Genomic DNA, 27442 nt, shown 5'->3' on the forward strand with positions numbered 1-27442 from the left:
TTCTTGTAGTGTTCTCTCATCCTCCAAAAAAAAAAAAAAGAAATTTCAATAAGTCGATTAAATCTCAGCCTTAAATTCACTGTTTTTAATTTATGTTAAATTTAATGAGAATTTCTGTTACAGAATTCTGAATTATGCAAATTTTTTTTTTTTCCCCATGTAAGGGTACTAGGATGCTTGAGAGTTCTTTTTATTCTCTTCTCCACTGCATATTATAACTTAGATGGGTCTGCTTTAAGAAGGTTGGTTTTATTCTTGAATTATACCCATTTGGTTTTAGACGTAGTTTATTTAGTTAAATATATGACTACTGGTGAAATGGATTAGCCAAATATTGCATATGTAATCTGCATACAAATTCCTAGCATTGTTGTAAACAGTCAGTCTAAGTGGAGGATTCTTGTATGAAATTTGGTAAACAAATATCTAGAAATTAGCTTCACAGTTTCTTAGGTTTCATTTAATTTGGTACTTGTTTTTGTTTGATCTATTTCTCTTAGGGCGTGTCAAATGGTAAAGCTGCAAGTAAACCATCCATTACATGACATAATGCAATAGACTTATTCCAAAACATAACTCTATTGTTTTGATTGAGTGTTTTAGTGCTCATATTCAAGTCATTTTTAAACTCTAAATCCCTAACTGATGATAATGCCTAATATTTTTAATTAGTTCAAATTTTTATAATGAGTTATTGGATGAATGTTGATGATTTTGTTTGTGGATAATGATTTATTGGATTGGATTAATATTAATGATTTTGTGTGTGCATAATGATTTGTTGCATTAGGTGACTATATATGATTATTTGATTTGTTGGAATTTAGGGTTTATGATTTGTTGAATAAATTTTGTGATGGACTTCTTTTCCTCTCTCTATTTGTTCATTTGTCTTAATTAAATTATGCATTATGTAGCCTTTTTCATGAAATTCTGTATGTTTTCTGCTTTGTGTTAGTTTCACATTATTGTATTTCAATTTATGTTTATTAGATGGGATGATCGGTTTGTATATGGTTTTAAAATTCTCAACTGGATCACTGAAACTCGCACTAAAATTAGCATATTCTCAGTTTAGGTCACTGTTTTTTTTTTCCTAACTTTTCTGCCATGTCTTCTTGGAATGTAAATTCATACAATTGGTTTAAAGAAAAAAAAACTTAAAAATCTTATGAATTGTTATTTGATGTAGATTGACTATTTGGTAGAAACAAAGAAACAAACTTAGACAGATGGAGGCCTCCTTGCACTAAACAACTTCTGTTATCTAAGGAATCTTATGAATTGTTACTTTCTGTAAGTTTCTTCCCCTTCATTATTAGATTAGTGAATACATGTTGCTACGATACTATGATATTTATAAAAAAAATTTGTTTCAATTGATTTGTTGTAGGAAAGTGTTTGGGTTCGACTTTAATTTTCTTCTCTCTTTCATCCACCTTTTTTGTTTGTTTTACTTCAGAGTTAAACACTACAGAAACTGAGTTGATTTTCTTCCTCTTTCCTTTTCTTTTGTTGAGACAAATGATTACAAGGAGACAATCCTGAGATATATATAGTAGAAAAATACAATTACTAAAAAAAGAGAAATATTTCTTGGTTTTGATATTCTGGGAGGAATAAGTACTTCGTTTATGGGTTTTGATATTCACCAATAAGCACCAAAAACAATAGCTTGGATAATCTACGTCTAATACCTTGGGTTTAAACACAATACGACTAATTCTAGCCCCCTTTCTCCTAAAAAACACTCTTAGAGCCTTTTTCACTTTGAGGGGGGATGAAGCCATTGTTCTTCCCCCCTCTCCCCTCTTCTCTTCCTCCTTTCACCTCTTCCCCCTTTTCAGAGACAAAAGGTTTTCCCTATTTGTCTTAGTTTTGTTATGATTTTTATCCAACTATTATAGACGGCTGCGGCTCAGTGTTGGATCTTCACCTGCATTTCTGCGTCGGATCTCTACCACCATCTTTTTTGCAAGTTTTTTATGTTTGGAATAAGTTGCGAAGACTCTTTGGGTTCTCTGTGTAGTTTTCACCTCTCTTTTTGTGAGAATTTTTCATCTCTCCTTTGTGAGAGTTTTTCATCTCTCCTTTGTGAGAGTTTTATTGTATTGTTATGGCTTGGTTTTTTCAAGCTTTATCTCTTTTTTATTATTCTAAGTTTGCAATCTTAGTTGGAATGTCTATGCCAGAGTTATTTTGATATTAGACCGCTCCGTTATTGTAATGACCATTTTGTGGCTAGTTTGTATTGACCCTTTGTGGCTAGTGACTTTTTTGGCTAAATTATAAATGCAATCATAGAATTTCTATAATAAAAAAAAAGCACCAAAAATAATAAAGGCTCTACTTATAATGAACTTTGGTAAACGAATTTTGTAGGTGTCCACTAGTTCAATTATCAAATTAGCCAAATTAGAGAACGGACTGTTAAAAAAAGGCTCTTTTCACTTCTCTCATATAAACACCAAAAAAATCAAAATGGAAGAATTTATATGACGATTCACTTCTTCGCATCAATATTTACACATATCTAAATGATATTACAACTTAGAAGAGAACTGACACAATTCTCACTGCAAACGCTCCAGAGGAGAATGTATCAGATTCTGATGAGATCCAACTCATCTCTTTGAAAAGGAAGACAACCCCAAGCAATATTGGAATCACTCTTTCTGCCCCAAAATAGAGTATGCATTCTTTCTTCTAATTTCATTTATTTAACTAAGATTCAAAGCATATCCATAATTTTCCATTCTTCTAATTTTTTTGAATTCAATCATAAACACCTTAATTAATACACACGCATCGAATTCCTCATCACAAACATGAATTTCTATATCCAACTTTTCTATTTTGTTGCTTATTAAAGTTTGAGTGTTTTGGTTTGATTCTACAATTAATAATATTTAGTAATTTGTCAAGTCTTCTTTTGAGTTTGTTATTAATTGATTGCATACACTGAGGTTATAGTTCTGAACATTAGATTAATAAAATACTTAAGTGTATTCAAATTGTGGTTTGTGTTGTTGATACATATCCACATGTATCAGATGTTTTCGATGCAATGAACAAAACTATAACCTATGTATCAGATGTTCTAGATGTAATGAACAAAAGTATAACCTATATCTTGTTATTCCTGCCTTTATTATGCTTTTATAACCTATAGGTGTTTATAGGTTATTTATGCTTTTATAGCTTATTTCTCCATTAGATTAATTGAGTCTACAAATGGCAATACATGTATCAATTTTGATCATAGGTGTCTATAGATTAAAGCTAGGTTGTTTTGGCTTAATTATCTTATACCATTTTCCAAATTTGTAGCGACAGAATCAACACCCCTTCATTTGATTCTATTAAAGCTCGGATGTTTTGACTTAATTCTTTTATACCTATTTAATAAATTGTCACAATTGTTGTCAGTTTGTTATCAATTGATTAAATAGACTGAGGTTATACTTTTGTGTATCATATTAATAGAATGCTTGATGTACCTAAATTGTTGTGTTGTCATGTTGAATTTTTGAACTTAATTATGTGATAATAGTTATTGTCTTCACTCCAAAATTTTCATTTATCTACTAACACTTGTCATTTTTCAAATTTGTACCAACAGAGTTAAAACCCATGCAGAGGACGAGAAAGAACATAAGCCACCTCTACAGCATAGCTAACAAGAGAAATCTAACAGACATCAAGGCAGAAAAATCCTCTTTCACCACCCAATAACATATATATAAAGACATGTTCAAACTCTTTTGAACAATGAATAGCTCAAAATTATTGATATTTTAATGTTTTGATTGCTGCTTGATATATTAAAATATGGTCAGTATTTTTATATGACAAACAGCATATAAAACATATTATTATCCTATTTTTTGAAATTTAAACTTGCTAAACAAAGCATGGTGTCACTATTTAGATCTCCATGTGTATATAAATAGTACCATCTTTCTTACATATTTCCACAATTTTATACATTTTACATTAAAACCCGCAGCATCGCACGGGCACCATTGCTAGTATATACCATAATTAATCATGATTGAAAGATTTTCTTCAAAATTTGTGAGTTCTTGTTCTGACCACCTTTTTTTTTTTTTTTTTTTTTAAAGGTCAAATTCTACATTCTTAGGCTTAGTTATGAACTAGCAAGAAAGTCCGCGCGATGCTGCGGGTTTTAAAATTGCGCAGACAAAATTAGATTGTTTATATATATAATGCGATTTTATTTATAACATTATAAAGGAGCGTATGTTGGAAAAAAGCATGTAATAACATATTTTACAGGCTACTTGTTATGTTAAAGTACTACACTTGTTTTTATATACATTGAGATGTTTATAGTAGGAAGTAGACATCAAAATAGCAAAATTTGGATAGTTTTGTACACCACGTTATCTAATTGGGCGAGCCTTGTTTTGCACTTTCTTCATGATTTTTTTTTTCTTTGATGGAGGTCTCGACCCTGTTATAAAAAAAAGTGGGAAAATAGTAAATGTTAATATTGATGAATGAAGAAAATTGAGTTAGGACAACAATTATAAACATTTAATTATATATAAACAGGAATAATATAATTTATCAATTTAATAAGGAAGTTATAAATAGTTTTGCAATTTAGGAAATACAAAGTGATAAAATTAAGAGATGAGTGAAATGTATTTAAATGAAATGAGTGAATTAGATAATACAAACTTTATTTTTGAGGTAGAAGTGCTGGTTGGCAAATTCTCCATGTTTGATTTTTTCTTGAGGCCAATGATTGGTAAATCAGAATCTGATACAGTTTCTTCCATGGTTTTTGTTGTAACCATTTTTTCAGATTTGGTTTCGGTTTGAACATGACTGGAAGAGATGCTAAATGAAAAAGAAAGAAATATATTGGTAAATGTTAGAATATGTGTAAATATTGATATAAAGGAGTTAATTATTATATCAATTCTAACCTTTTTGGTTTTTTGATGGACGAAAGGTGAATAGAGCTCTTTTGACAGCGTCTTTGTATCTTTTTTTTGAAATTGGAGTAACTTCTGTTATAGAAGCATCAGCTGAGCTTGTGGAAGATGCACTTGGAATTGGCTTTGAGAGAAGTGGGGTAATGGGTGGAACCATTTGTGCTCCAATAGTTTCTGTATCATGTGCAGCCAAACTTTTTTCAGATGATTGCGGTGTTGGTTCAATAAGCGGCATTGTGTCATCGAAGATTGCTTGAATGAGTAGATCATTTCTGTTGAAATCACTTCTCATGCTTCCAAATCGAAGTTGGAAAATTTTAACTTGTCCTCTTGTTTGTAGAATCACATCTGGTAATTGTTGTTGGTCGGTAAAACCTCTTTGAACAACCAATTCATTGCAAGAAATTTTAAACAGTTGTTCTGCTGGTCTTCCAATTATGATAGCATTAGTTTCATCAGTTGAATCTTCAAGCACCAAGCTCACTTTGAACCTGTATGTAAAATATATGTAATGTTTTAATAATTTATAATGATTGTGTTTAAATTATGGGAAAATAAAATGAAACAAATTGTTGAGATTTGTATTACCAAGGGAGAGGAATTTGATTATTGTGTTTTGGGCACAAAAGTTCATCACGGTGGGCAGCAGTTCGAAGTTGTTTAAAGCAAGATGGACATGCTTTATACCACCAACCATTACGTGTGTCAAAACGCGTAATAGCTGCTCTGCATAAAATGGGAGTGTCCTAAAACATATTTAAAAAATATATATTAATATAGCAAAAAAAATATATATATATATAATATATAGTGATAAGAGAATAATAGAGTGGAAATGAGTTTAAATAAATTGTGAAATTGCATGTTACAACATGAATAATAAAGTGATTAAAGAAAGAAGTTAGTGTATTTACCTTATGTGTCTCTGGATCAAGAACGTTTAACTCTTGGACAGACAGCTTTTTAGCAGCTTCTAAATATTGAGGTGTCATTAGTTGAGCGGTGGAAGAAGGCATCATTTTAACGGCATGTGTGGAGTCATTAAAGCTGTGGGTATTGTCATTTTTATATAATAAAAAAGAGGTGTTAATTTAGGTAAATGGGGAAACAAAGATATATGTTAGAATAAAAGTGATAACAATTCATACATCGTTTTGTAGGCCGCCAATTCTTGTATATCTGGATTGATAAAAATTAATGTGGAGACACTACTGTTCAGAACAATTTTCCCTACATATTGATAAATAATGAATTAGGTTTGTTTTTATTTGAAATGAAGTATAAAAAAAGAGGGAAAAGTGAAAATAAACTGGATACCTTGAAATTGTTTAACTTTCAGGCTTGTAAAAGCTGCGAATATTGGTGATGTCGATTGTTGTAAAGCTTGGGAATCAAAAGTTTTTGCAGTATTTCCCCACAGGGTTATTCTAACATCTTCTTTCCTGAATAATTAGATGTAGAAAAAAAAATATTTAGAAAGAGATATAATAGTTTAGAATTTGAATAATAAACATTTTTTGAATATTTGTACCTGATATTTTCGATGCAGACTTCCCATTTATCCTCAAGCCTTTCATTGCCCACCATTTTTTGTTCCAATGGTTGTATTGCAGTAATGTGTCCAAAAACATCTTGCAATATGATAAAGAAAATATTATGAGGGTATTAAAATGCGGGATTTTTTTGGAGAAATACTTATTGTATATATATGCATAGTTTTTAATAATATATAAAGTATTACCTGTTAGGATGTCAATTTTGTCAATCCGAGTGGACAATTGAGTATAATCAACCAAATAAAATCGATGTCGTGGAATGTGTGGCTGAATGGTTGGCAGTTCTTTGAAAGTTGTTCTTGCATTAAAGAACAATTGTGCAACGTGTGGTACAATTTTGTGAGATGGTTTGTTGCGACCAGTGTGGAAATGTGTTATTTCATAAATGGAACCAGCTTTTATTTTTGGAGCTACAAAATCATAGTCGATCTCTTTGACGCTAGCTTGTATTGCATCTGTCTACATAATTGAAAAAAGAGGAAGAGGAAAATTAATAAGGAGAAATTATATCTAAAAGCAAGGAAATACAAATATCTGATAATACATTCATTTAAAAAAAATTAAAAATAAAAAAGTTTATACTATATATAATGCATTTAGATTTAACAAAACCTATAGTTAACATAGTTTACTGCAATATTGTTAATTATTTAGATCCTTTATAGAAGTATTTTGACTAAATTTATATTTACTTTATATGGTTATGGCCTCCTAGGAAAATGGGTGCAATATTAATAATAGGAAGAACACACACTGACACGCTAATATCTACTAAAAATTAAGGGAGCTCAATAGAAACAGATATTAAACAAAGGGTGTCTTTAAGTGGTGTTATTATAATTAAATTGAAATAACATAGAAAAGAGATTTTCTTACCTTTTGGTCAACCAAGATACATTGAAGGCCTCCAAATTGATCAGTAGATCCAATAAGTTTTGGTCGCCACATTCTGCAAATACGCACTTTGAGTTTCTTGTTAAATTGGAACGGTTGTAAATCACGGATATAAGTGAAACTCATTGTGTTTTAAACCTGTAAATAAAATATATTTTTTGTTAGTATAAAAATGCATGTATATATTTATTAAAAGGCATGAGGAAAAATATACAAATATTTAATTATGGATACATCAAAATTGGAACTTCATTATAAATTTTGAAGAACATCTTTATACACTATGTTTTTAGTGTAATTATTTGGTACTTCTTGATTATTTTCTATTAAGATTTTAAGACCTTGTCTTGATGTAACCCTGGATAATGCAACATAAAGTTGTCCATGAGTGAATACAGGTTGAGAAAGATATAGTCCAACTTGTTTTAATGATTGGCCTTGACTTTTATTTATTGTCATTGCATAACATGGTCTAATTGGGAATTGACACCTTTTAAAAATGAAAGGCCATTTGTTTTCAGTTGCTGTAAGGCTTATTCGAGGTATGAAAACTTTGTGACCAATATTACTACTAGCAAGTATTTTTGCTTCGATAATTTTATCATACAATTGTGTAATAACTAATCGTGTTCCATTACATAAACCTGAGGATTGATTTAAGTTTCTCAATAGCATGATGGGCATTCCTATTTTTAAAGCTAAATAGTATGAAGGTAAACCATTGAATTCAAGTTTGTTTAAAAATTCTGTAGGATATAGAATAGTAAGATTTTCAGAATTTTCAGATGATGAGCATAAAGAATCTGAGCTTAAATAAATGCGTTCTTGTCCAGGTAACAAATCAATTGCATAGTTATTTATTTCAGTTACAGTTGTGTTTCGAGGTGTTACAATAGCTCGTTCTCTTAAATAAGTAAAATTGTTGAAATTTCTTTCAAAATTTGGGTATGTTGCTAAAAAAATGGAATGAATAGGATGTGTGTATGAATGTATAAGCAAATCTTGAGGAATTTTGATCCAAGATGCATCTTTATCATTTGGATCATCTATATGAATAATTTGACCATTACCGATGCGCAAAATCCATGTAGCAAAATCATTTATTTTTTGTTTTTCTTCAATGTTTAATCCATTTTTCGAGAGTCTCATATTTTCTTTTAAATGGAATATTTTAAAAAAAGGCCATAAATAAGAACTATTGAGAGAGGCATCTATTATTTCTTCTCTTGTTCCTCCTGGAATAACTGGTAATATTTGTCTGAAGTCACCACCTAATAATAAAGGTTTTCCACCAAATGGAACATTGTTATCTAAAGGATTTAAATGTGATAAAATATCTGAAAGTGATTTATCTAATGCTTCAAAGCAATGTTTGTGATTCATAGGAGCTTCGTCCCAAACAATTAAAGCAGCTTTTTCAATTAATTTGGCAAGATGAGTTCCTTTTTTTATTTGACATGTTGAGCAATTGTTAATAATTAAGGGAATTTTAAATCTAGAGTGAGCTGTTCTACCACCTGGTAATAATAATGATGCTATTCCTGATGAAGCAACAGCTAAAACAATATTTCCTTGGGATCGAATTTTACTTATTATGGTATGCCACAAAAAAGTTTTCCCTGTTCCTCCATGACCGTGGACGAAAAAAAGACCTGGCATTTTTTCTTCAACAGTTTTTACAACACAATCATATACATCTTTTTGATCTTTGTTAAGTTGTGTAACTAAAATGGCGTGTTCTTTTTCTAAATTATTATAATCGTAATTTAATTCTTCTCTAAGCAATTTATTTCTAAGTTCTAACATTTTATATTCATCAGGCATAGGAAGGTGATGCTCTTTTAAAGAGCTAGAAGATATATTGAAAAGCTGTTCTAATTCAAATAAAAGAGAATTTTTTAATTCATATTCTGATACAATCAGATTTGGCATTTCGAAAGTTTGTCGTAATTTGTATAAAATGTCTTCAGACATATCTTGCCAATAAGTGTTAAAAAGGATTTGAGGATTTCCTACATCACAAAATAAAATGATTGTGACAAATAATTGCCTTAATTGAGGACATGTGGCTGTGTTGACAGCATTTGCTAAGGCTTCAATCCATTCTTTATCATCTCCTAACAAACCTAGGGATTTACATGCAGCTTGGTATGATGGTTCTATAATACCATTAACAGTTTTTAGGTCATCAAAGTGAAAAGCCCCTTTTTGCAAATTCAAAAGCATTCTTAAATAATATAATTCACCAGATGCAGGATGTACATAAGCTATTCTACCAAGGGATCCTTTTTTTTTTTCTAGGTTTCCACATCTTAGTGCGAGAATCCCACACAAATTTTGAAGGAAATTCTGCATACGTTAATGTTCGTGCTTCATGAAAAGTTTTATTAGCTTCAAACCAACTTGTTAACATTGTAGATTCAACATTTTTTCGGTTAACAATTGATTGAAGCGATTGATCACCATTGAAAATAATATTTTGTTCTAAAGGTAAATGTATTGGTAATCGTTCAACTGAGGGTTTTCTAAAATGAATAGGATATTGAAACAACCTCCAAACAGCTTCATATGGAGATATGTATCTACAATTTAGATAGGCAAGTATTTCATCTTGTTGGTTCTCTTGGAAAACTACTCTAGCTCTATCTGAACCTTTGTTTATATATTTGAAAAGATATTTTATAAGCATTGATTGACAACAGGATTCAACATTTATATGAGCATTATATCTTTGTAGTAATTTAGAATTGTAAGGTACTACAAAACTATTATCAATTTGCATTCCATTTTTTATCACAAATTTTGTTGGATCGTCACGACGTTTGTATACAGGGTAACCATTTGTTTCAAAAATTGTTTCGCTTTTATATTGTTTGGGAAAAGATTTAGAACATTTTCCTTCTCGCATACATGGAGAATGAGGATTTATTTGTCCACATGGACCATGGATCATAAATTGAGTCACAATGTTATAAAGATCATAATTTACAGTTTTGTTTGGTAATTCGGCAGAAATGATAGAATCTATATCAACTGCTGAATAACATTTATAATTTTGTTTTAACCAGATCAACATGTGAGCATGTGGCAATCCTCTTTTTCGGAATTCGACAGTACAAACATCTGTGTTGATTGGGTGAAAAAAGGGAAAAAATTCTTACTTAGTTTTATTATTTAATAAAATGATAAAAATGGAGAGTAGTATAAATGGTGTGTTTTTAAAATATACCTGCTTCGATTTCTCCAAAAGGTTCTCCTGATTTGATATAATTGATCATATCATCAAGTTTTATTTTAAATAATCTTGAAACTATATCAGGCCGATCTTCTGGTTTGTATCCAGGTTTTGCATTAAACTCTCTTACAATTTCGGGCCATTTAACATTGCAGGTGAAAGTTATAAATAAATCAGGATTTCCATATTGTCTACAAATTGCCATAGCATCTTGATAATTGTTAAGCATGTATCTAGCACTTCCAATATATGAGCTAGGTAATATTACTCTTTGACCTACGTTATTAGCATCATTATCACCCTTTGAAATTGCATCATAAATGCCTTTATAGACCTCACTTCTTAATTTTTTTTTGATTTTTCCTAATATAATCTAATCGATCTTCTTCAAGTGTTGCATAAGCGTCTACTAAAAATTGTTGGAACAATCTTCCACCTTTTAATAATGTATCGAATTGAAACACTCTTTCTTGTATTTGATAAGCTATAAAAGCTCTCATAGAAATTCTTTTTCGTTTAGATTCATAGTTTGTACAATGGCATTTTAAGTCAGGTGTATACCCATCTTCACCAAAAGGAAAAAGAAGAGGATATTGTAAAGACATGTATTTTGGATTTAATTTTGTTACGCGTTTTAACTCTCCACTTTTAAATTCTATTATAATATCTCTATTTGAATCAAAAAGGCCTATATCTCCTACTATTAAACCACCAATTTCATCACATGTTGGTTGTTCATATTGTTTGCTATCATTGGATTGCCTGCCTAACAATGTGATCTTTAGAGGAGGAAGAGAACCTTTTTCAAATCTATCTCTAATTGTTCGAAAAAGTTTAACCAATTCATTTGTTTGATCAAACATTTGGATTAAACCTTCCACAATGTTTTGATCTAGTTTTTCATTTTTTTGATTACAATTAACTGCATCAAGTCGATTCAAAACCTCATTATGGGTATCATATATATAAAGTTGGGCAAATTTAGGACATTGACCATCAAGAGGTAATAAAGAACCCATTAAATGATGAACTTGACCACTGATTTTAAAAACATAAGGGCTTGATCCATTATTAATTGATTTATCAATTTTGGTTCCCATTGAAGTAAATGCAAACATAGAATTGTAAACCCTGATATTTTTTCTGAATAATACACTTTTTCTCCCTTTTTTAGGATCCAGCAAATTTTCTAAAAAAAAGGGTGTTGGTTTTGGACTTTGAAGTTTAATTTTTCCTTGTTGGCAACAAAGAGTAAAGAGAGGCTCATTGTTTTTTGATCTTTGTTTAATGGATTCTTGTAACCAAAAAAGTGCACCACAATAAATGCACTTATGGTTCTTCTCTCCAAAATCAGCATATTCTTGGATTATTCCTATAGAGGTATAGAATGGAGAGAATAGAAAACATAAATGTAGGTTATTAGTAATAGCACAATGTAGTTCAAGTTTTGAAGAAAATTTTGAAGCAAAGGGAAACACCCACCTTGCCTATTTCTTTGAAAGATTGCTTGACCTTTATTTATTTGATTAAAACGATGAAATTGAATTTCATCTAGTGTTGTTTCAACTATATTCACATTGATAGATGATGTACTTTCAACACATTTTTGTCTTTTTTTATCAGCTTGAGAAATGTTTTGATCACTGTTGATGGGAATTTTCTCGCTTGGATATTCATTATTAATATGAGAAACATTTTTATTTGGGACTTGTATATCATTTGAAATGATGAGATTATGAGGTTCTTGCATGATTTGTTTTCTCGTGGTATTTCTAGTTCTCTTCGACATTATCAACGAAGATTTCAATTTCCCAAAAACAGGTTGATATCTAGGGAAAAAAAAAATATATAAGTAATATTTTACATAATTAATAACATTTAAAGACAAAGAATGCAAAATAAATGTAGAAATATGATAATAAAGTTATATAAATGAAAATTTTGAAATGATATAATATTTCCTAATCAAGTAATTATAAATAATATGCACAGGTTTTTTGAAAAGTTTGGAAATACTGACCTATAATGAGAAAATCTGTTAAGCACTTGTACCAACACGCATGCAGAAGCAGGATGATAGCAAGAACCTAAAATAAATAAGTAGAAGAACAATTTTTGTTAATAGATTTAAATCTAAATAATTAAATTCATAAAGCAAAAATGTTTAATTTTATATATCAATTAAATCTCTGTTATTTAATCAAACAACCAACTTCATTGAATAATGATCGAACAGTATATATATATTAATATAAAGCTTTGTTTAATCGATATGTATAGTTGAAACATTTAATTAAAAATTTATAGTTAACAAAGCTTACCAGATTAATAATTTAAATAAAATGTTTAATAAGAACATCAAATGGAAAATATTTAAAAATGAGGCATAATTTTAGCATCAAAACATATTCCACTTGTATCAATTAACAAAATAAAGATTACTTGTAAATAAGTTATATGCAAGCACAATCGATGAAAACAAAAAAACAAAACAAAAAAAATCTTACAAAGTGATTAAGGTGACTAATATTGGTTAATGTTAGAAAACAATGAATTGGAAGAGTTTTTATACCTCAAATATTATAGCAGAATCCAAATGCTTAGTGTCTTGCTTTTTGATATATCCAAGCTGTCAAATAAACAAATGATTGAATTATATTTGGATCAGATATATGTGTGTATCTATATATATGCATACCTATTATAAACTAAGAACATAATACAAAAGTGTTTTATATAACTACATTATAATTATAAAGAAGCGATATTAATTTTTATTCAATCAAACTATACACATTTAGGCAGCAACTCTACAACGTAGATAGCACTTTATCAGTATTATTGCTAGTTAATCATTTTTAGTTTCTATTTTAGCAAAACTTGATTAATGTCCACTTTTTTTTTTTTTTGTTTGTTTGTTTGTTTGTTTGTTTAAAATGCAACAGCAAATAGCAGTTCTAACAGTAGATAAAAAACAGAAACAGCAAAATGCAACAGCCAATAGCATATAAAAAACATGGAATTTTTAGAATTCAACCGCCAACAGCAGATAAAAAACAGAAAAAAATTTCAAATTAAAAAAAGAAAAAAAGAAAAAAAGAAAAAAAAGCATGTTTAATCTTTGCTTCCCAATGTTTTATCCAAAGACCTGAAATCAAAGTAACAAAATAAATGAACCCAAATTCGCAAAAAATAACTAAATAAAGTATTATAGATTATCCAAGAACCTAAAGTCAAAATAAGCAAATAAATGAACCCAACTCTACAAAGGACGAAAAATCTCCTAACCAACAACGAATTATGCAATTACGCATAATTTTCAAAGATCTTAGGTTCATCATGGAAAGCTTTTGGATACAATTATACATTCCCAATAACAGACCTTTTAAACTTTGGTCTGCAAAATATCCATTCTAGACCATCATTTTCAAAAATCATCCTATGTCTCATCCTTTAAAAAGATTTATACAAAAAAAGTATTGCCCTCATGAGCTATAATATATGTTTTTGCAGGTGCCTTAGTCTTTCAAGTGATAGAAGAGAGACTGAAAAAGGAAAGAAATAGCTCTTCAATTAATCTTCTAACAGAAGACATTGCGCAAAAATAAACCTAAGGACTCAAAATTTCCACTATGCAGTTTATATGAATTCACTTTGTAACATATCATTTATATTTCCACAAAGATCAAAATTTCATACATACAGATTAATATGTACAATTGAGACATTGAACTCAGAATTTATATATACAATTAGGTTTATCAGATTTCTAAATACAGATTTATACATACAGATTTATATATACAATTGAGACATTGAACTCAAAATTTATAATCAGTTAGATTTATTAGATTAATTATTTGGATAAAATATTCAATGACAACATCAAAGGGAAAATATTAAAAAGAGAAGAAAAATCTTAGCAAAAAAGTATATCCAACCTGTATCAATCAACAAAATAAAGATTCTTTGTAAATAACTTGTATGCAAGTATAATCAATGAAAATTAAATATAAAATCTTACAAAATAAATGAAATCAATTGACTAATGTTGTTAATAATGCTCAATTTAAAAAAAACAATGGATTAGAGTAGTTTTATACCTTGAAAATGGTAGCAAAATGCAAATTTTTAGTCCCTTGCTTTTTGGTGTATTCAAGCTGTGAAATAAACCAATAATAGAATTATATTTTGATCGAATCACATTTTTAGACAAATCTAGGTTATCATAGGATGAGAAAAAGATGATAAAATTTACATCACTATATGAAATCCTGTTTATATTTCTTGAAGGAGACAGCACAGATATTAATTCCAGGTATATTGTAACATGATTTCTGTTTGCATGACCTCTCTAATTCTAAAAATCGAAAACTTCAATATATAACTTTAATTTTCTGTAAGTGTTGATCTAAATTTACATTTGTTTTGTCTTGACAACTTAATCAAACATCTCAATCAAAAGTCACTCTAGATAATCAAAATCACAAAACCATATTTCTTGATGACCTCGCACATCTGGATTAGGAACAACAATTTGCATAATAACATTTGTAACTCTACTCTTTTTAAAAGTAAATAAAACAATTCACCAATAAATTGATAATAACAGCAACATAAACCTTGGTCCAAAAAAAAAAAAGGCAAGATAAATATTAAACAGATGCCTATCAATTGATTCTGTATGAATACTGGATTCTCTTTTATTGAGTGATCTTGAAAATTTACAACATGGGACAAATTGTGTCCTGAAAACCTGCTGCCAAACTTACATAACAAACTAATGCTATAAAAGCTAAGAGACTTGAGTCAGTTCGCGGCACAAAAACATTCCCTCTGGAATGCCATAAGACACCTCCAACTTTTTTTTCCAAGTCCTTGTATAAGTTAAAAGCCAATTCTAAAATTATGTTTTTTTTTTTTGGCAGAATTAGTGTGGACATATATAGTAGAATTTCTTCTACCAAAACAAATGTAGACGAAACAGAGTTAAAAAAGGAAATAGTACAAAACAATGGACACAATCTCCAGCAGAGCAGAGATCTACAAAGCCTTAAAGTATAACAAAACTAAAACATTAACAACCTTAATTACAACAGAAAACCAGTTAAGAACTAAAGGAACTAATAAACAGCTTTATTCAAATTTGAAAGAGCTATCCTTAAAATGTAAGGTAATGGAAGCCCGAGGAGATTGCCAAAAACAAACAATATTCCCAAAAATAAACCTGGCCCCTCAGCCCTCAGATTCTCGAGCAGATAAAACTATTAAAATGATTTTAATGTATCACTATGGTCAGATTTCAAACAGAAGCCAAAATATGGGCATACAGCAGGCAAGGTATATGTGCTTGAAGGGCTTTAGTCACTTCATACAGAAGAAACCAAAATTCCAAAAGTCTGCATTTTTAAGCCAAAGCTCCAAATGTGAAGCACCTACCATGATCTTCTCATGGTATTCCTACTCCTCAAGGTAAAGATCCCTTATTCTTTCCAGCATGCTGTTTAGCAAGTATGCTACAGAACAGTATGGCACAACAGCACGCTGGAGAAGTGATCAAAGACATCTTTTGATATCTTCAATACCCAGAGGTTCTAAGAAATCATCAGAATAGAAGAAAGTAACTCAAGGGCAAAAATATGGGTTGGACCAAACCAACCTCATGTTATGGCACACATCTCTATAGTGTGCATATCAGAAGAGTTAATAAGAAGAAGAAGCTCCAAAATATTGAGATCAACTCAGGCTTTGAGCACAAACCAATCTGTTACTTAGTTTCTTAAGCCAACTAATCTCAAGTTCACAAAAGTCATTATGATTAATTGCTAATTAAATATCACCAACTCACAAAACAAACCCACCCATGAAAATGAATACTGAGCTATCATTCAAGTGTATCAAACTTGCCATCATTCTTACCGTAACTAATAACTGCTAAACTCAAAATTCCAAACCTCCTTTGTTCAATTCTAGCATCATTTGCACTTTATGCTACATTCCATAAAATTCCACAATTTACAGTGGTAACTAACACTCTTTACATAGCTATCAAAACCTAAAATTATGGCTTGAAATTTTTTCATTGTGATGTTCATGTCAAACTCTGATCAACATTTTTCTTGTTTGTGGTGGGTGTGGGCTATAGGACCATAACAATAAGTTCGTTCTTACTGATACAGGGGAGAGGAGAAGTTGGTAGTAAACTAATGACTGAAACTTATGAGTTAACAGATGAATGCTTGCAAATAAACTATTATGGTGCTCAAAGAACAGCTGAAGCACTTATCCCACTCCTCCAGTTATCTGAAACTGAAGATCCACATTCATACTCAATTCAAGTCAAAATCTACACTTTATTTCCTCAAGCTACTCCTACTTCAGAAACACTAAAAGCATTTTTTATATCCCCCATTCTAGAAAACCCTAAATCTGAAACTCAATTCTTTTCTTCATTTCTCCTACATTTTGTCAATTGTCACCAATAAAACCAACATAGAAAAAAACACAAAGATTGCAGCAGACATCACAATAAACAATTCAACATTCCAACATAATCAAATCATGAATTGAGCAACAATTCTCTTAATTCTTACACAAAATCGAAAACATTTCATCACAACATAAAAAACTGGTTCCAAATTTCCACCTCAGCCAGACAATCACATTATTGTTATCCAAACAGAATTAAGAGAATGGGATGACAAAAGTTTAACCAAAAATTCACCAATGAACATTTGGTGAGGCCAATGACTTCCCCACCAAAAATTCACCAATGAACTTTCAGGCCAGAAGGTCTAAGATACATATGATTCCTCACACCTTAATCTAAACTTCTGTAGCTTTCCCCAACTTCCTAGATTTTCCAAACCCGACCATAAAAATATAATTTGGATATACTATAGTGCAGAGAATATCCAAGTCAAACAAAAAACTTGAAGTCAATTTGAAAACATTGGGCAAAGTTCTTAAGACCACAGGCAGGGTTTACATGCTAACAATCTTTGTAACCAATTCCAAGAATTCCAATGAGGACCCTTATTTTCACATGCTATTCTTTTTACTTTTTTATATCTACTTTTCACTAACCAAGTTCTTAGACCTTTTCACTCCATTCTCTTGATTTCCATCTCTTAAAAAATACAACCATAATATGCTTAACCAATATTGGAGAAAGAACAATCCTCTTGATCTTTTATGCAACCAAGGCTACTAAGCAACCTCTAGACACAATGGCAAAACAAAACTTAACAAAAAAGACTCTACCCGGATTAGGATTCGTGACCCATGCTTCTCTTACTTTCATATGAGGTAAGTTTCTACATTAGCATATAAAATAGTCTCTCATTTTCCCATCTTTTAAATCCTAAAACCAACAAAAACTGATATGAAGTTCATTGTTCTGCAGTACATTGAAAAGCTCAAATCCTTAATTTTCAATAATCAGGATTTTCAACAACCAAATTCAAGCATCAACCCCATAAAACAAATTAAACCAAGAACCAAATATATAAAATAAATAAAAAGCTCTATACAACAACCTGGCCTAGAAGGCCTACCGAATGGTTCTAACAAAGAATCAAAATAACCTGAAATCAAAAACTAAATAAACCCTAAATTGCAAACAATCAATTTCATGAAATAAAGACCAAAAGATCTGTCCAAAACTTCATGAGATGCATACCTGAAGAGCAACGATGCAAAGATTCGTAAGCAAGAAAGATAGAAGCCTCAGTCGAAGGATCTGGAAAAAAGATAGAAGCCTCAGTCGAAAAATCTGAAAAAAACGAAATCTCCCGATGCCAAACCTGCGGCTGGATTTGCAGCTCACCTCCCAACCAAAAATCGACGGCCTCCAACGCATCTCGTGCAACGGACACAGCTCTTCCATGGCTGCCCCCCAACCAGCTGGTTGCAAACGAACTGAAGGCTGAGTTCTCTGTCAACGAACCAAACCATTCTGAACGAAGGAGGAAGGGCAAAACAGGAACAAAACAAACTGTTTAGTCAAGGGCAGTTTCGCCATTTCACTGTGCACCAGAAAAAAAAAAAAGAAACAGCAGAAAAAATGAGGGGCATTTCCGTCATTACACTGTGCTTAGCTACAGTGCTTAGTTGCATTGGGCTTTAGTATATATAAAATTTGTAAGGGAGTCGGTCATACGCGTGCTTGGATTCTTATGCTGAGTTCGAATCTGGAAAAGCCTTTTGTGTCAAGTGACTCTCAGCTCTCTCTATCCTTAAAGACCACAAATCATCCACATACGCATGACCAACATCCCCTGGAGAGTAGTTGACGGGTGTGGTAGACTGACTACATAATTTGTGCAGAGATTAACTAGAGATGTGAAAGAAAAATAAACATAACAAATAAAAATCTCCAACAATTGGGTTTCGATAGGGTAATTACCTTTGCTTTCCATGTAATTTGGCAAGTGTTAAAAACATTTGAAGTTTAGGATGACAATTATTTTCCCAGTAACAAATTTTGTTTTCTTTAATTTTTCTTTATTTTCAAAGGTTTTTCATTTTCTCTGAACTGAAAAGTATAAAATGATGTTGATATAACCACCCTTCTTATTTCGTTTGATTTGAACCTTATTTTCTGAATTAAAACTGGGCTTGGGATCTTGGAGTTGGAGGGTGATAAGATAGAGACTTGAGGTAGTTACTTGACAGCAGAATGGATGTCTCATTTGATATTTTCCATGATTTCAGCGAAATGACACAAAAGGCTTCCAGAAGGCAGCCAGGAAAAAAGATTCAAAGAAAGAAAAAAAAAAACACAGCAGGAATGAATTAAAAAATGTTTCAAATAGCGTGAGTCACTGCATGTAATTTCTTAATTTGCATTCAATATTATTGGTTTCAAATACTGCTACATTTTTTGGGTAATTAAAAAATGTTGTCCATTATCTCCCATTTGGATCATTGATCTCAGAAAAGATTGTCTCAGATATACATTGAATGGATTCATTTGTAGCTGCAGCACTATCATTGTTGAAGGCAACCTCATTGCTCCTTTCAAAGCAGTTGCGATGGAGCTGAAATGCAAGCTCAAGTCCCCTCACAACATCATTCATTGACGGGCGTTCGATTCCACCGTCATTCAGGCAACTCATAGCGATCTCAACGAACTTATTCAGAGACTGTATTTCAATCTCACCCCTAATGCTTGGATCAATAATTTGATCAAGTTCCCCGTCGCGATGACAGCTCTTGGCCCATTCAGCCAAATTTATTTGCCTCAGCTCCACATTATGCATCACAGCCGGCCTTGCACACAGTACCTCACACAACACTACACCAAATGAATACACGTCTGACTTCTCAGTTAGCCGTTGACGTTTGTAGTATTCGGGGTCTAAGTACCCGAAGCTGCCTTTCACCATCGTACTAATGTGGGTCTTGGACGTGTTGATTGTGCTCATTTTTGACAATCCGAAGTCTGAAATTTTGGCCACCCATTTCTCATTCAATAAAATGTTTGTGCTCTTCACGTCACGGTGGATGATGGTGCCCTTGGTGCCGCTGTGAAGGTAGTGCAACCCTATTGCAGCGCCGATACAAATTTGGAGACGCTGATCCCAAGAAAGAGGGGGGTTGTCAGTGTGGTAGAGATGGCTGGCGAGGGTCCCACGTGACATGTAATCGTACACCAATACCATCTCATTGCCGTCCTTACAATATCCGATGAGAGACACCAAATGGCGGTGGCGGAACTGAGAGAGCAGCTCGATTTCCGTCTTGAACTCGTGGGCGCCTTGTGATGACTCGGATTTTAGCCGTTTGATTGCAACGAGAGTGGCCCCATCATCAATGCATCCTTTGTACACGTTACCAAACCCTCCAACTCCAATAATAAAACTGTCATCGAAGTTTCGAGTGGCGGCTTTGATCTCAGCCAGTGTAAAGTAACGACACAAATAAGACGGTCCATATGTTCTGTGGATCGCCGGAAAAGAAAATGGACCCCACGTTGTTCCTTGGCTGGAGCTTGAGTCCTTGACTTTTCCTCCTCGCCTGACAGCCAAGAAAATTCCGAGAACGGAGACTAAAACAAGTAAGCCGGAAACTACACCGGCAACGATGGCAATCAGAGAAGTCGAACTCTTCTTCGAAATTTTAGGAGACATCTTTGGTGGGGTTAGAGGAGGTGGGTCGGGATTGGGTCCGGCAAGATTCCGACTAGTGTCACTGAGTTTGAAGATCTCGAGCCCATTCAAGATTGCATCGTTAAAGTTGGTCATAAAATCTTTTGGGTTTGCTTGCAGTGCGAGAGAGAGATTAACTTTCTTCTGGCTTCCAGGGCCTGCAGGCATGAACACAACGTAGTCCTTGTAAATTGGTCTTCCATTTCCACCACTCCACGCGATTATGTCCCAGGCTTCTTCAGCTGTTTGATTGGCGATGAATATCTGAAACTGTCGGTCTCTGGGCTTGGTAATATCAGGTTCAAACTCACAAAAATGAAGCCTAAGCAGGTAAAAAAACTTGGGATCGACAGGGAACTCCCAGGTGAGATTATAGCTCTTGTTTATGGTCTTGTTCTTGCCCATTGACCGGCCAGTATGGTAAAGTTCTTCTGGAGCAGAGTACTTTGCTATTTCAGTAAAGTTGAGTTGAATGCTACTGTTTTGCGGTAAAACACTAAAGTTTGAACTTAAATAGTCTAAGTACTTGTTCTCATCTTGCTCGCCATACGAGTTTCGTACATACCAGTGTCCTGATTGGAAACCAGTAATCTTCCACCGACGTTGAATCGGTACACCATCTCCAGCGCAGTGCCGTTATCGATCCGAAATGTGTTTTCGCTGCCTATATAATTAACTCCAACTGAAATTTGAGCAGAGGTGTAGTAAAGATTGTTGGGCATGGACACAATTTCAATTCCATTGATAAACGCATACGCATCTACAGTTTCTCTGCTTGGCATGAAAGTGATGTTCAAGCTCTGTTCTGACTCAACGTTGAGACAGAATTCTCTGTATATTGTATCAGACTCAGAAGCATCGGCAGTGACTGAAGAGTTGAAGTCTTTGAGAAGGGTAAAGCCACCGGCTTTGACTGAGAAGAGGGCTTTGGATCGGTCGAAGTCAGGGCCATATGAAGCTGGGTTGAAATACAAACGGATGAACTTTTGGCCGGTGGTGACTGGAAATCTGTATGTAAATTCAGAGCGAGAAAGCCTCGCGGTGCTGTAAGGTGTTTGTCTGTATATAGAGGAGCGGCCAGTTGCTTGGTTTTCAATGGGGGAGAACTCTGATTTGATATCTCCAGTCCAATATCTGTTATCATCTGTCTTGACTTGGTTGCCGTAAAAGCCACATTGAACTGTGATATCGTCGACCGGAGTGTAGATAGGAGAAGTGTCACCGGCCACGTGTACGGTGACGATGTGCAGAAACAGGGGAAGGAACAGAGTGTTGAGAATAAAATCCCCATAATTTAGGAGATTGTATATAGCATAATTGTTGTAATCCCATCATATATGGGTCAACCTTAATTCTAGCATAGCAGTATCTTATTTCCTAGAATAGCACTTTGCTGTAACCATATATACATATGTATCTGTACGTTGAATCATAATTATCAATTCATTCTCCAATTTTATTATGGTATCAGAGCACCTTCGTGGTGGCTCTTCAATTTCCGCTGCAACCTTTGTTTTCTTTCACTCTGATTGAAACATCTAGGTTTCTTCTCTATCTTCTTTCATCATGGGCAATATCGATGAGTCTTCTCAAAACTCTGTCGTCGAGACCTCTAATTCTTTTTTTATACACTCTTCAGATCACCCAGGGCTCTTGCTTGTTAACAAGCGCCTTAATGGTGATAACTATCCCACATGTAAAAGATCCATGATCATCGCTCTTACAGCCAAGAACAAGTTTGGCTTTGTCGACGGCTCCATCGAAACACCTTCGCGAGCAAAGAAACCGGCTGACTTCGCCCTCTGGGAAAGGTGTGACAAAATGGTGCTTTCTTGGCTACTCAATTCAGTTGAACCCGATTTGGCAGAAGGGGTTGTTTATGCAGACACAGCACACGAAATCTGGAAAGACTTTGAAGATCGATTTTCTCAGGGCAATGCCCCACGGATCTACCAAATCCAAAAGGCAATTGCCTTCCACACCCAAGGTTCGATGCCTGTATCCAATTATTATACAAAACTTAAAGGCTATTGGGATGAACTAACCTCTTATAGGGGAACACCATCTTGCTCTTGTGATGGAATGAAAAGCTACAACAAGTTTAAAGAACAGGACCAAATTATGCAATTTTTGATGGGGTTAAATGATTCGTACAATGCCGTACGCGGCCAAATTCTACTCATGAAGGAACTCCCGAGTGTTCGAGAGGCATATTCACTAATCATTCAGGAGGAGAAACAACGGGAAATTGGATCACCTGTCACCGAAGGAGTCTCCATCGCCGCTGCTGTGAAAACCCAAAAAGGAGCCGGATCTTCATACCATCGTTCTGGAAATCAGACCAGTTTCAGAGGCACACCGATCTCTAGTGAAGCCACACTGCACTGTACCTATTGCAATCAGGATCATCACACAGTTGATCGTTGTTACAAGCTTCATGGCTATCCTCCTGGACATAAACTTTATCGTGGTGGTTCCAACCCGCCTGGACATGCTAACACGGGGAGTGCATCGCGCAATGGAGGCCGCAGCAAGTGGCACGCTTCATCTTCATATGCCAATCAGGTTCAAGTGAGCTCACCAGCAGCTGCTGCCCAAACTGAACAGACCAGCACAGCCAGTTCTCATGTGGATCAATCCACTCAAAATCTGAAAAACATTTTGGGTGGCCTTTCTGTAGATCAATGCAAACAATTGGCAGCAGCAATGGTACACTTATCTAAACCCACATCTGACAATACCGATGCTTTTGCCAACGCTGCAGGTCTGCCCAATTCCCCATCTGTTAATTCGATTTTGTCTCACTCTTGGATACTTGATAGTGGTGCCACAGACCATATTTCATCTGATTCCTCCTTTTTTGTTCACTCTAATCCCTCTCGTATGCCATGTGTTAATTTGCCTACAGGTTCATCAGTGCCCATTGATTCCACATGCACTATTCTCTTTAATAAAAACATTACCCTTGACAATGTTCTTCACGTGCCTTCATTTCGTCTCAATCTAATGTCTGCTAGTAAACTCACAAAATCTTTACGTTGTTGTATAATTCTGTTTCCTGATTTTTGTGTCATATAGGACTTGGCTACGGGGAAGATGATTGGGTGGGGTAAACAAGATGGAGGACTCTACTACATGTCATCTGCTTCTCAAGCACCATCTTCCTGCCATGTCTCCTCTTCGTCCACTCTTTGGCATCAACGACTTGGGCATCCTTCACTGGCTCGTCTTAAATTACTTTCTTCCTTTATCCCTTCCATGTCTGTTTCTTTTGATAATAATTGTCATGTTTGTCCAATGGCCAAACAAACTCGAAGTTCTTTTCCCTTAAGTAATATTTCTACTAATGCACCTTTTTCTTTACTTCATTGTGATATTTGGGGACCCCACCGGATTTCGTCACATTCCGGTGTGCGTTATTTTCTCACTATTGTAGACGATTTTACTAGGTGCACTTGGGTTTTTCTCATGAGTCGCAAATCTGACACCCAATCTCTGCTAAAATCCTTCTTTCTTTTTGTCCACACTCAATTCAATGTTCACATTGAAATCATACGCACTGATAATGGGTCTGAATTTCTTTCCATGAAAGATTTTTTCCTTAATAATGGGGTTGAGTTTCAACGTTCATGCGTGTACACACCCCAACAAAATGGCGTCGTTGAACGCAAGCATCGCCACATTCTCAATGTCGCACGTGCTTTGCGCTTCCAATCCAATTTACCCTTATCTTTTTGGGGGGAGTGTGTTTTGACCGCAGTCTACCTTATTAACAGGTTACCTACCCCATTACTCAACCAAAAATCCCCTTTTGAACTGCTTTACAATAAACCACCTACTTTCTCCCATCTTCGAGTTTTTGGTTGCCTTTGCTATGCTACTATTGTTCATCCTCACCATAAATTTGATTCCCGTGCCCGTCGTTGCATCTTTCTTGGTTATCCTACAGGTCAAAAAAGGTTACAAACTGTACGACCTTGCCTCTCATCACTTTCTTGTTAGTCGGGATGTCACCTTTCATGAAACCATTTTTCCTTATGCTGAAAAACACTCACTACCTTTCACACATCCAGTCCTCCCTTTACCATTGGACCCACCTCACCCAGATCCATTTCCTATTAGCCCACACTCCTATCAACCGCTCTCATTTGAACCCAATATCCGCACTGACACACATAATCTACCCGAGTCCTCTTCCTTTGACTTTACTCCTTCATCACCTTCCTCCCCAGTGAGTTCCTTCCATTCACCTGCACATGGGCCATCTCCTCCGGTCGCCCCTAGTGGGCCTGCTTCTTCTCCCGGGCTTGAGTCCCCTCCTGGGCCTCCTCTCCCTACACCGTCCTTTCCACCTGCGCCTGTTCCTACCCGACAGTCCGCCCGACCAACACATCCCCCATCTTGGCATCAGTATTATCACCTCTCTAATGCTGCTGTCTCCCCACACTCTTCATCCTACCCGGCGCCTTCTCCTTCAGGTACTCATCACCCTTTATCTCATTTTTTGTCTCTTTCTCGTTTTTCTCATTCCCATAGGGTTTTTCTAGCTAACATTTCAGGCACAACTGAGCCCACTTCCTATACCCAAGCTGTCAAAGATCCTCACTGGAGAGCCGCTATGCAAGATGAACTAGATGCTTTGGATCAACAAAACACTTGGACTCTCATGCCCTTACCTTCTGGCCACAAACCCATTGGTTGTAAATGGGTTTACAAGATTAAATATAAATCTGATGGCACGATTGACCGCTACAAAGCCCGCCTTGTTGCCAAGGGCTATACTCAGATTGAAGGCCTCGATTATCAGGAAACCTTTTCTCCAACTGCCAAGCTCACCACTCTTCGTTGCCTTCTCACAGTGGCGGCTGCTCGTAGTTGGTTCATCCACCAACTTGATGTCAATAATGCATTCCTTCATGGTGACTTATCTGAAGTCGTGTACATGGACCCTCCTCCTGGTCTTCGCCGACCAGGGGAGCATCTTGTATGTCGTCTCAACAAGTCTTTATATGGTCTGAAACAAGCCTCCCGCAACTGGTTCTCTAAGTTTTCCACAGCCATTCAGGCAGCTGGTTTCCAACAGTCCAAGGCAGATTATTCACTTTTTACTCGAGTTAATGGCAATTCTCTCACTGTCGTTCTTATATATGTTGATGACATACTTGTTACTGGCAACAATTTGGATGAAATCAACAGTCTCAAATCATTCTTGCTTCGACACTTCCGCATCAAAGACCTTGGTGATCTAAAATACTTTTTGGGGCTTGAATTCTCTCGATCAAAACAAGGGATTTTTATGTGTCAACGGAAGTATGCCTTAGATATTTTACAAGATGCAGGCCTACTGGGTGGACGACCAGACTCTTTTCCCATGGAACAACATCTGAAGCTTACTCCTACAGATGGTGTTCCATTGGATGATCCAACCCGTTATCGACGATTAGTAGGGAGATTAATCTACCTCACAGTTTCTCGGCCAGACATTGTGTATCCTGTTCAGATATTGAGCCAGTTTATGCAACAACCCAGGAAACCACACTTAGATGCTGCACTTCGGGTCTTGAGGTTTATCAAAGGCACACCTGGTCAAGGTTTGTTCTTTCCAGCAGCTAACAACCTTGCCTTAACAACTTACTGTGATTCTGACCACGCAGGATGTCCTACAACGAGAAGGTCAACCACAGGCTATTGTATATTCCTTGGGGGTTCTCTTGTTTCTTGGAAATCCAAGAAACAATCAAACGTTGCAAAATCAACAGCAGAAGCAGAATATCGCGCCATGGCAACCACGTGCCTAGAGATAATATGGCTACGCTACATTTTGGATGATTTAAAAGTCATTCAGGATAAGCCCACTATGTTACATTGTGACAATGAAGCTGCTTTGCACATTGCAGCCAATCCTGTGTTCCATGAGCGTACTAAACATATAGAGATAGACTGCCACATAGTAAGGGAGAAGCTACAAGCAGGAATCATCTCTACTTCTTATGTTCGCTCACATGTACAGCTTGCCGACATGTTCACAAAAGCATTGGGACGAGATCAGCTAAAATTCTTAAGTGGCAAGTTGGGACTTCAAAACATTCACTCTCCAACTTGAGGGGGAGTGTTGAGAATAAAATCCCCATAATTTAGGAGATTGTATATAGCATAATTGTTGTAATCCCATCATATATGGGTCAACCTTAATTCTAGCATAGCAGTATCTTATTTCCTAGAATAGCACTTTGCTGTAACCATATATACATATGTATCCGTACGTTGAATCATAATTATCAATTCATTCTCCAATTTTATTACAGAGGAGTGAGAATGGGTTTCATGGTAATGGACTTATGAAGACGTGTGCTTGGGTTCTTCATGATTGGAAGAGAAAGATGAGAGGGAGGGTGAGGTGACGGTGATTGAGAGGAGGGTCAACTCGGAAACAGGGGAAGTTACTGCTACTTATTATTGTAAGCATAAGGAGAGTAAGCTTTGCAAAACTTTGAAACTCTGGATCCAAAAAGGATATAGAGAGCACAACAAGTACGCCAAGTTGGACACTGTCAAAGAAGCTAAAGTTGTTGGACAGTGGCAGCCAAGTAATTATACTGCTAATCACTTGTAAAGTCTTTCATTTATGCGAATAAAACA

The 27442-nt window shown here is 34.5% G+C and overlaps 2 protein-coding genes, 1 long non-coding RNA gene and 1 pseudogene across 6 annotated transcripts; 1 reads left to right on the forward strand and 3 right to left on the reverse strand.

Moving 5' to 3' along the window:
• Positions 1-39: 39 nt before the first annotated feature.
• Positions 40-3856, forward strand: LOC117612742. The gene is made up of 3 exons (XR_004583537.1): positions 40-1296; positions 2592-2690; positions 3623-3856. It is a non-coding gene; the product is annotated as an uncharacterized LOC117612742 (long non-coding RNA).
• A 409-nt stretch (positions 3857-4265) lies between these two features.
• LOC117612740 (replication protein A 70 kDa DNA-binding subunit B-like) lies at positions 4266-6978 on the reverse strand. The gene is made up of 9 exons (XM_034341405.1): positions 6709-6978; positions 6499-6598; positions 6285-6409; positions 6116-6197; positions 5882-6014; positions 5556-5713; positions 4959-5458; positions 4708-4869; positions 4266-4477 (listed from the first exon to the last, which is right to left on the reverse strand). Exons 2-8 carry the CDS (start codon positions 6552-6554, stop codon positions 4709-4711), a joined length of 1215 nt encoding a protein of 404 aa, XP_034197296.1. The 5' UTR covers positions 6555-6598; positions 6709-6978; the 3' UTR covers positions 4266-4477; position 4708.
• Positions 6979-7420: 442 nt separating this feature from the next.
• On the reverse strand, positions 7421-18599 carry LOC117612739. Of its 4 annotated transcripts, none has more exons than XM_034341403.1 (6): positions 18481-18599; positions 18334-18393; positions 14756-14812; positions 13225-13281; positions 12673-12739; positions 7421-7555 (listed from the first exon to the last, which is right to left on the reverse strand). In XM_034341403.1, the coding sequence occupies exons 1-6, from the start codon at positions 18538-18540 to the stop codon at positions 7521-7523; spliced, it is 336 nt and encodes a 111-aa protein (XP_034197294.1). In that variant the 5' UTR covers positions 18541-18599; the 3' UTR covers positions 7421-7520. The 4 variants fall into 4 exon arrangements, with proteins under 4 accessions (XP_034197294.1, XP_034197292.1, XP_034197295.1 ...); XM_034341401.1 differs by lacking the exon at positions 7421-7555 and adding an exon at positions 9650-10540; XM_034341404.1 differs by lacking the exon at positions 7421-7555 and adding an exon at positions 12347-12481.
• Positions 18600-19561: 962 nt separating this feature from the next.
• Positions 19562-27168, reverse strand: LOC117612738 (annotated as a pseudogene).
• Positions 27169-27442: the final 274 nt, after the last annotated feature.

Source organism: Prunus dulcis, unplaced genomic scaffold (genome assembly GCF_902201215.1).
Source record: "Prunus dulcis unplaced genomic scaffold, ALMONDv2, whole genome shotgun sequence".
NCBI lineage: Eukaryota > Viridiplantae > Streptophyta > Magnoliopsida > Rosales > Rosaceae > Prunus > Prunus dulcis.